At 40.0% G+C, this 10,670-nt stretch overlaps 1 protein-coding gene across 2 annotated transcripts in view; it reads right to left on the bottom strand.

The window, feature by feature from the left end:
- Positions 1 to 625: 625 nt before the first annotated feature.
- Positions 626 to 10,670, bottom strand: part of ndel1a (nudE neurodevelopment protein 1-like 1a) — a 41,258-nt gene continuing 31,213 nt past the window's right edge. Inside the window, exons 7-10 of one of the 2 annotated variants that reach the window (XM_056297219.1) lie at positions 4,598 to 4,692; positions 4,122 to 4,267; positions 3,745 to 3,779; positions 626 to 2,059 (exon numbers count right to left, since the gene is read on the bottom strand). In XM_056297219.1, the coding sequence (XP_056153194.1) occupies positions 2,052 to 2,059; positions 3,745 to 3,779; positions 4,122 to 4,267; positions 4,598 to 4,692 (284 nt within the window). In that variant the 3' untranslated portion in view covers positions 626 to 2,051. Of the gene's footprint in view, positions 2,063 to 3,744; positions 3,780 to 4,121; positions 4,268 to 4,597; positions 4,693 to 10,670 lie in introns of both variants that reach the window. The other variant, XM_056297218.1, reaches the window with a different exon arrangement.

Genomic DNA, 10,670 nt, shown 5'->3' with positions numbered 1-10,670 from the left:
GGGGGGGCTCATTAGTTCAAGTTAAAGGTTACCTCTGCACAGAGTCCCTCTTGGAAGATGAAAGTTATTGGTTTAATACACTGAACACGCTTGTTCTGCTTTTCATCTCGTAAAGAGACCTACTATGGAAAAGGACAAACTGTTCGGATTAATGCAAAACCGGCAGTGCTGATAATTAATTACCATACACTAATCATTCATATGAATGGAAAATGTAAGCTATTGTCTCATTTGCTTTTCAGAAGTGAATATAGATTTAAATATTTGTAGCAGTAAGTGACTTTAATTGGGGTGTTTCATTGTACTTCTTGTACTTATTTGTCCACAAGGGGACAGTGTTGAATATGCCAAGTCTATCCAGACAGCAACCTCAAGTGAGATTGTCTTTGCTATGAAAAATGTATATTGATACTTACTCGAGCCCAATTAACAATGGGGTAACATTTAATAAATGACAGTATTTCTCGTATGGAGTAAAATCTTTGTCGTAAGTGTGCAAATTCATAAGAGGATTCACAGAAAACTAAAATGACCTGTACTGTCACCGGTCCAAGTTGACAGCCTGCAAAACAGACCGGTGTGAAAGGAAAATGATGGAAACGTGAGGTTTTACCACTGTGTTTAATCTTCAAACTTCACATTGCAAGTAAAACCTTTCAGTCGAACAAGGACGTGTTAAGCATTTCTCGTAAATGCCATTTAGGAAATACCTTTTAATCCCCCATTATTTAAGATCACATCAAAATATTTCATTTCCTAAAGACAGATGAAAGATGTTTAGTAATTGGAATTACATCTTTCATGAAAAGACATGCCATAAAAGCAATCTGAAATAAATTAACAGACCTCTGCAATTAAACATACAAACGGGCAATATTGCACTTGAAGGAAAATTAGAATATGAAAATGTTAAATTTACTCAAGATCAAAGTGCTTCACTTGCTTGTAAAGGTACTGAACACAGGTGTAGTGATAAAAAATAAAATAGATATATTGAAGTAAAAAGAAACAGTTCAACAATAGAATAAAAATACTGGCTGACCGGTCTGAACACCACGACAGCACCACTTCAATGGCTGTCTATAAATAACGATCAATATGACCAATTATTGTACTCATGTCATTTAGTTAAAAGTTAAAATGGCCTATTAGACTCACCACAGTAAAGATTTCCCTTACCTCCTCAGAGGACTTTACAACATAAATAAAAATGCTATGCAAAACAGTATGTGGATAATAACAAAACCCAAGTCAAATGCATTCAAATCTTAATCTAGCGTCCAGGGCAAAGTGGGCCTATGAGGTTAACATGTGACTTGTCAAACAATAATTATGAAAAAAAAATTCCCCGCTTTTTCAGCGAAAGACCATTTGGCAAAGAAATATTCCAGGCAATTTATGCCACTACACATATGCTCCAACCCATGTAAACCAGTTTTTACCTGTTTTATTGAGGGAAAAAAAAGGATAAACATCTAGTAATGAAGATGAAAACACTTCTCTATTTTATTAGTGAAAAATATTGCTGTATACTTAAAGATCAGTTTAAATGAAAATTGTGGTATTGTCAAAAAATTAGTTAAAAACATGATTAAATAAAATGTCTTAAAAATGTGGTGAACATCTGAGAAGTCAAATCAGGGGAGCGGACCCTCAAGAATCTTGACGTGACGAAGAGAAGAGTGGGCAGTATATCTTTGTACAAGCCAGTAAACAAGTAAAGTATAGCACATATAAAATATATAGACAGGGACCCATGAGTACAGCAGGACCAAAGCACAAGTTTAGAGTCAGAACAACACGCAGTCAGACAGTGTGATGAGAAGGGGGTGCCTGTATAACAGTACATCAACAGTGTTATGTATAAAGTTCTCTCTGTCTAAGGCGGGGCTGCTCGCTCTCTTCTTAGACGTGTAATTTTCCAATGTTTGGGATGGAAAATATAAATGAGGCCCGGTGAGGAGACTGTCACACAGCGAGGGGCACTAAGCCTGCAGGAGAGGCAGAAGGGGGTGCAGTGATGGCTGTCAGCATGCTCGGTTCCAGGCCGTTCATTGCCCTGCTGGGGTGGGGTGGGGAGGGGTGGGGGTGGGGGGGACAAAAACCCACACAAATGTTACAATAAGTCCTTGTGGTGATGAGGTAATCACTCATCACATGTGCCGAGTTAATGAAAGCAGCAAAACTAATGAGTATTACAGTTAGTACATGAGCCAGCACATTACTGCAAGTAATAATTGTCATTGCATTAAGTGAAAAAAAAACAACCTTGCCACACGTTAAAGGGCTAAATTACTTAAAGCAATGATAATGAAACATGATTAGAAATCATCATGGAAGTAAGATTCTTGTGGAGGAAAGGAAAAGGGGGAAATAAATCCAGCACCAAACAGGCATCATTTAAATCATCATGCCCTGCTGCTGCCTGTCTGTAGCTCTGCCAGCAAAACCGCAGGAGCCACTTGGAGTCATGGTCAATGTCACTCATGTCACTTTCCACCATCACTTTCCAGTGGCTATTGCCAATACAGGGTGAAAGCACTGACCCGAGATCCAGCAGGTCACTTGTCATTCTGTCCTCATTATCTTCCTGATTACACTACTTGCATCTCACATGCAGATGACACAACATTTAGTAAATAGACACGATATGGGGCAAACAGCATACCATGTACCTGTTGCTAAAAATGGAACCTGGTGGCACTGATAGATCTAATGTAATGTGGAAAAAATGGGCTATTACTAGAAATAACTGGCTGTCCAGGAAGCAGTTTAACGCTGTTTTACTTGTTCAATGACATTTTTTTGTAGGTCATATGTGAAATATCATATACATATCACTTAGGTCTTGGGAAAAAAAAACTAATTCCTAGTAATCATTGGTGAGCAATGATTCTGTACATCTAATAAAATGCCAATTAAAACTCACACTGTTATTCATAAGTTTATTCTGTTTTCAGTACAATACTGTAGTGTAAACTGTTAAATCTAAATCAGGCCAACCAAAACCTTTTGAAACTCTCAGCCCGAGTTAAAGTAAAGGACCTCTACACTACCTCCATTCCACCAGTAGAGACAAGACGGACAATGCCCTTTGTGTCTATGGGCCCCAATCTTTACAGTCAGCCTCTACAGTTTCCTCTCACACAGCAGAAACACTACACTGATGAACATCCAGTCTTCGACCCCGCTGGTTATGAAGGTGATATCACCCTCAATGGAGGAACAGGAAAGTGACACAGCACTAAATAGTAGTCAACTTAGCTTTTGGAAGTAGATAAGACTGATGATTAATTGCTGTTCCACTTGTATTTGGTTGTCTTTACCTACGGCTAGAGGCTTCTGCCAATTTGTAAGTCTATTACTATAAAATAGTATTATTAAGTTATAATAAAGAAAACAATGTGAAAAGGTCTGTTAAAAATTAATAAAATGTATTTATCCAGTGAGTGTTTGGCTAACTAAGCCCACATCAATGCCACAGCAACTCACACCAGTGGTCAGATACAGGAGGAGGGGGGAGATCAGTTAGATCATCTTGGTGTTAAAAAGCAGTGTACATTGCCCCAACCACCATCAACACCACCACTATTCTTGTACGGTCAGTCGCAAAGAGATCATCTAACCCACAGTTTATATCTCAGTTCAATTGGGAAAGGAGACTTGTTAAGAGATGCAGCAGCAGCAGCAGCAGCAGCAGCATGCATATGCTCTGACACACTCGGGAGGAGAAGCTGAGATTACCCAGAATCAGCGCAGGGAATATGACCCTCTCTCTCCTGGGGGAAAAACACATACACAGGTCTCAGACACTCTTCCACAACTCCATCCTCCGCCATCATCCCATCATCGAGGATGCAACAAGAAAACGTTTAAAACATGCATCGACTCATGCTGGGGTTAGTTAAAGTGCCAGGCTTCTGAATGGATTCATTAACACATCTGATGGGACTACACCTTTGAGGATATCATACAAGTGATCACATGCCATTACATCATAGGACTGTTATTATTCCCCAAAGGGAAAGTATATTCACTGGCGGCTCTCACGTGTCACAAATGACTTGGTCATGAGTCAGCAAGACTTAAGAGATGTCAGGAGGGGATTTGGTTTCACTCACGCTTTGTCAAAATATGATGTGTGGAGCTGCTGGGACAACTTAGCCGTGTTGCTGTTGATCATATTTCCGTTCTCTATGGCGTACACCTTCCTCGCTCTCTGGTCCTTGGTGAAGTTCCTGCAAGCGGCAAGCTTAGACTCCAGAGCCTGTGAGGGACAAGCATAAACAGACAGTGAAAGTTTTTTGTCCTGTGGAAAGAAGCAGACTTTCTTCGTGCAGTTTCTACCAGAGAAGCAACAAGTGTGTCGGCAAACCAACAGGAATAACAGTGATACTAAATGTGTGCATGCGCTACCAATGAATGACATATCTTTGGCCTGACTATAAACGTAAACTTGCACACTGGAGATATGTATGAAATAGATCTGTAAAATTGTTGCCATTTTCATTTCATTTTCATTTGTTTTCTTGTTTTCCCTGCCATGGTGTGGACATTTTCCATAGAGGTATTTTGAATAAGAAGAAGAGTGACTCACCCCTACTTTACGGAGTAAATCACTGACAATGTTGAGGGCTGATATTCTGGCAGAGGGAGTCAGCGGCGAATTGCTGCCGCAGCCATTTGACAGCACTGGGTAAACACATTAGAGAGTTAAAATATGTTCCTCTCACTCCTTATGATGTGGAGCAGATCAATATCCAGTGATGTAAATAGGTTTCAATGTAGTGAGTCCCTGGGACCCATAAGTGGTCATTTGAGTGGGTCCCAGGGAAATTGAGTGGGTCTGTAATTTATTTTCATGGTTTATTTATTGAAGTTTTCTTCAAGTAAAAAAAAAATGCGTATAACAAAAGTACATATGCGTGAATAAGAGGGAGGACAGTGGAATGGTAAGGATGCAAGGAGTAGAGGTGACGAAGACGTATGAGTTTAATACTTGGGGTAAACTGTCCAAGTAACAGGGAATGCAGAAGAGAGGTGAAGAAGAAAGTGCAGGCAGGGTGGAGTGGGTGGAGAAGAGAGTCAGGACTGATTTGCGACAGAAGGGTACCAGCAAAAGTTAAAGGGAAGGTTCACAAGATGGTTGTGAGACCAGCTATGTTATATGGTTTGGAGACAGTGGCACTGACGAAAAGACAGGGGGCGGAGCTGGAGGGTGGCAGAGTTGAAGATGCTAAGATTTTCATTGGGAGTGACGAAGAAGGGCAGCATTAGGAACAAGTATATTAGAGGGACAGCTCCGGTTGTGCGGTTTGGAGACAAAGCAAGAGAGGCAAGATTGAGATGGCTTGGACATGTGTGGAGGAGAGATGCTGGGTATACTGGGAGAGGATGCTGAATATGGAGCTGCCAGGGAAGAAGAAAAGAGGAAGGCCAAAGAGGGGGTTTATGGATGTGCTGAGGGAGGACATGCAGGTGGCTGGTGTGACAGAGGAAGATGCAGAGGACAGGGAAGAAATGGAAATGGATGATCTGCTGTGGCGACCCTGAACGGGAGCAGCCGAAAGTACTAGTAGTAGTTCAAGTACAAAAATGAATGAAAGAGGAATGGAGAAAACCATTCCAAAATGGCAATTCCGAAAGAGATGAGTTTTCTGTAAGATCACTTTGAGCGATCAAGGGACTTTTTTGTTCCATATGAATTCTAACAGTACTGTATATAGTTCATAAAAAAAGGTCTTTGGAATATATACAGGAATGCACTGGAAAAGCTAAAGCAATTTAGGAAGAACATTCATTTTGACCGAGTTAATTCTGCCTGCCAACGACAACCAACGGTCAGAATCTTCTTTGGTACATGAGAATTAGTGTTTCATGACTGGATTTCAAAAGTTTGTTAAATTTATCAGTAACTGTTACACCTATGTATGAAAAGCCATCTTTTGTCACTCTAAAGGGGAGCAATGACAGCGAGCTTGTGCTTGCAGCCTCATTGACAGGGGAAAATTCACTTTATCCTGATTAAATTTATACTCTGAAATAGTCCCGAAACACTCTAAGGTCTTAAGTGTATGTGGGAAAGACTCCAATGGTTTAGAAATAAATTAAGGAGATCATCTGCATACAACAACACTTTCTGATCAGTGCCATGTCGGGTGAGTCCTGTAATGGCTGACACACTACCAAGTGTGATGGCCAGTGGTTCAATTGCCACAGCAAAAAGGAGGGGCAAGACAGGGCAGCCATGTCTGGTTCCCCTGTGGAGGGGAAAGCAGTCAAGAGAATCAGAATCATATTAATTGCTCAGTAAAAGAACATACAAGGAATTTGTCTTGGTATGTTGGTGCAAGAGGGAAAGATTAACAGTTAATAGTAAGGATAAAAGTTAAAGAATAAAAAAAAATACATACACACACACACACACACACACACACAAACAAGATAAAATGTAAAAAAAAATAAAAGTAAGGTGCAATAAGGTGCAATCACCACTGGTTCAGAGTTGAAATTATTTGTACGCACTGACGATAAAAGGCAAGGAGTGAAAATGCCCTGTCCAGGCTAGAAAGCCTTGTCCAAATCCAAATTTAACAAGGGCGGTGAAGAAATACTCTCACTCGACCCTACCAAAACCTTTCTTAGCGTCTAGGGACACAACTACCTCCGGGCACTTAAGTCTTGTTATCATAAATTACACTGAAAAGATGCCATATGTTGGGGGGGGGCAGTGTTTTTAATGAAGCCAATTTGGTCTGAATGTATGTTTGAAGGAAGTACAGATTCTAATCTAAGTGAAAGAGCCTTAGCAGGTACCTTAATATCAGCATTGAACAATGAGACAGGGCGGTAGGATAACAGTGAACTGGGTCCTTTTTTTTATATTAAAGACATAAAGTCTTGCTGAAGAGAGGGAGGAAGCGTACCGGATGATAGGAATTAATTGAACATACTGTGCAGCATAGATGTAAACTTGATGTAAGATGAAAACCACCCCTGTATGTTTGTGCTATGTTTATCTGTTGTCTTGTTTCACCCCGCTTATTGTAAAGTGACTTTGAGTGTTAGAAAAGCGCTACATAAGATTGATTTATTATTATTATTATTATTAAACTTTAGTTCAAAGCTTCTTAAAGAACTCTATAGGAAGGCCATCAGACCCTGGGCATTTCCCAGATAGCAAAGAGCTGATTGCCTTGATGAGTTCATTCTCAGTGAGTGCTTGATCCAGGGTTCCCTTTTGATCTGGTGAAATTCTGGGCCTTTCTATCCGATGAAAGAATGACTAAAGCCTGTGGCTCAGTGTTTTGTTCAGATTTATACAATGAGTTACAGAAGTCTTTAAAATGGCTAAATTTCCTGGGGGTATGTTGTCATGCCAGCGGGCGTGGCTAGTTTAAAAATAAGATTAGATGTGCTGGTTTGTCTGAGCTGGTAGGTGAATAAAATTTGGAAGGTCTATCTTCAGATTCATAAACACTGTGTCTTAGCTGCAGTAGCTAAGATTCTGCTTGTTCTGTACCGGAGTGTCAAATTCAGACTTGAGAATAATCAGCTTTTTGTATAGCTCTGGAGAGGGAGCAGAGGCATACTCGTCCTCTAACTCTTATCAGTGTAAGTAGTTGAGATTGTCATTCCCCACGACGCTTCCCTTGAAATCCAGAAAAGGCTATAATTTGCCCCCTAATATATGCCTTAAATGTCTCTCAAATCAGTGAGACAGATACCCCTGGAGTGATGACAATGATTACAAAAATATTTATTTCAGCTGATATGAAGTAAATAAATGCTTCATCTGAGAACAGTAGTGAGTTGAAGCACCATGGGCCATGAGGATTGGGTTTATCTGGGAAGGGGTGCTCAAGGGACACTGGAGCATGGTCAGAGATAACAATAGCTTTGTAAGAGCCGACATGTACCCAGGGGAGTCATTTATTATCAAATAGAAAGAAAAAAAAAATCAATGCTTGAAAATGTGTTATGTGCTGTGGAATTTATTTATTTATTTATTTATTTTTGCTTTGAGGGTATGGAAATCGCCATGGATCAGAAGCTTCATATTCTTCTATGAAAGATTTAATCACATCGACTGATTTTTAACTGCAGGTGATCTTAGTGGATCCAGAGTTGGGTTTAAACAGCAATTGAAATCGCCACCTAACATGAAGTAGTGGGATTCAAGGTCAGTGATTTCTGAGAACAATTTATGAAAGAAGTTGTCATCATCCCAGTTGGGTGCATAGACGTTAGCCAAAAATAATGGCGTATTATATAATCCACCTGAGACAAAATATAGTCTATTAGGATTTGTCATTGTGTGATACTTTGAATGGAATATCTTTATGCATTATAATGGCTGCCCCCCAGGATTTGCATGGAAAACTGAAGTGATACAGCTGCCCAATGTAATTCTTTCTTAATCATGTGTTCTAAAGGTCCCAAGTGAGTTTCTTGCAGGAAGGCCAACATTGTGTTTAGGCTATGCAACTCATTAAGCACTTTGTTACATTAAATACACGAGTTCAAGCCCTTGACATTCCAGCTCATAAAAGACAGGTTACTTCCTCGGGTCAGAAAATCTTTTGACGTTGCCATAAACTAAATTAAGTCAGAATGCTGAAAGACATGACATGGAGAGAAGGCAGCCTTGTGAACATCAGGACGAGAGTAACAATAATGATCGTGAAGAAACAAAGAAAAACATACAACAAACCCCCAAGTAGCTTCCTAAATAAGCTGCATTAAAAAACAAATTTACTAACTCCTTCAAACAGGATCATGCGATATTAATAACAAATACAATGATACAAAAACAAGAACATAGTTAACACCATTCAACCATCAAACGTTAGCCTACAAGTGCAGCAAAAAGCTACACGACAGTGTGAGTATGAGAATAAGAGAAAGAGGGGTCAGGAGGTTACATTAAAAGAATGCTAGAGAAACCAGAAATAGCTGAAATTTCCCCTTTTCCCAACTATCTACATAGTTAGCTTACCCCCAAGTTGTAATACTTTGGCTCACAATAGCCTACCTCAACAGGTCAACCTACGGTCTGCACCATCAATCCACAGGTGACGCACAGTCGTTAACTGGGTCAGCAGAGCCCTCCACAGCCACAAAGGGGTGCAAAATATTCAGTTGCAGTTGGATCCTCAAATCTGTGCCATTTTCTGTTCAGCAGTGTTATCCTTAAATGGCCCCGTTTAAAGTATCCATAGTCTGTGAATGCAGAATTCCCACGCAACAGACGCTTGACTCCTGTGAAGATTTCACGCTTCTTAGACTGGGTGGCCGTGAGATCAGGGAAGATATGCATCCACTTTTGCTTGTATTGCAGTGTCACCAATTACTTTGGATTTGTGAAGTACAGCGACCCTGTCCCGGTAATAATGCAGCCTGATGATCATGGGACACAGAGAAGCTCAGGTTTTTGGTTTGGGGAGCAGTGATCTGTGTGCTTGATGTCAAGGTCCAGAGTATCATGTAGCCAGTTTGCCATACAGTTAACAGCTTGGGTCCCCCCTTCCATGTCTTCTTTCAGGCCAACCACCCTTATATTGTTCCGTCTAGACCTGCTTTCAAAATTGTCACATTTGGCTTTCAAATATGATACCTCACGGATCAAATCATTAACGGTGGTCTATGGATCTCTAACAGAATACCAGCAGAAAATGGCAGTGTTTTCAAGTTCACCAAGCTGGTTCGCATGGGAGTCCACTGTAGCATGTAGAGCATTAGTAGAGGAGGCTAGCTAATCTCGTACAGATAATATTTCAGTTCTCAGTGACCCCACCACTGAGTCGATTTTCCCAAATATATCCTCCTTCAATGTATTCAGCTGGTCAGTGAAAGTTGCAAAATTCAGTGGGGAATCCATCTGGTTTGGGCGCTGGTCATGGACAGATTGTTCGCCCTCATGGCTGCTTTTAGCATGGCGTGTGTTTGGCATGGTTGTAGACAGTACGAAATAACAACAAAAAAAACATTGCATGGTGAATTAAGAAATAGCAGTAAGCCAAGGCTGAAAACTAAATGACTTCTGTACTGATGTTGTACCAATTTAACAGTGTTCATTGTAAATATCAAATAGTTATCACATGTGCTACCTTCTCTCACATCTGTTCAGCTTCATAACTGGAAGCCACCCCCCTCAATATTTTTTTTCCCCAAGAAATTGTCATATTAAACCTGTGTTTGATGCTATATATAATTATAATTGTGGTTATATTCATGTATGTGTTGAAAATGTATCTGAAAATTAAACAAATAAAATCCCAAATGTAAAAACTTTATTTACAAAACAATGTCACATCATCATGACATACTACAAAATTCAAATAAACAAAATAGTGTCTGTAGCAACATAACAGCACCAAAATCAATTATCAAACAAGAGTGCGAGTATAACACATGAACAAAACATTATTCAAATAAAAACAAAACGATATCTGTAGCACCAAAACGAATGATAATGCACTGCATAAAGCCTTGGATCGGTCATCATCGACATGAGTGACAGTGGGTACGTGAATTTATTTATCAATACCAAGTTTGTAGCCTTGATTGGTGAAATGAAATCTGTGCAGGAGCTTGTTAGAGCTAAAGTAGTATGTTGCGATTACTGAACACGGGATCTCGCGGTTAGAAAATGTAGACGAGTGGCGAGT

Source organism: Lampris incognitus, chromosome 17 (assembly GCF_029633865.1).
Source record: "Lampris incognitus isolate fLamInc1 chromosome 17, fLamInc1.hap2, whole genome shotgun sequence".
NCBI lineage: Eukaryota > Metazoa > Chordata > Actinopteri > Lampriformes > Lampridae > Lampris > Lampris incognitus.
The sequence above is the reverse complement of the archived record's forward strand: the minus strand, read 5'-3'. Positions and strand labels throughout refer to the sequence as shown.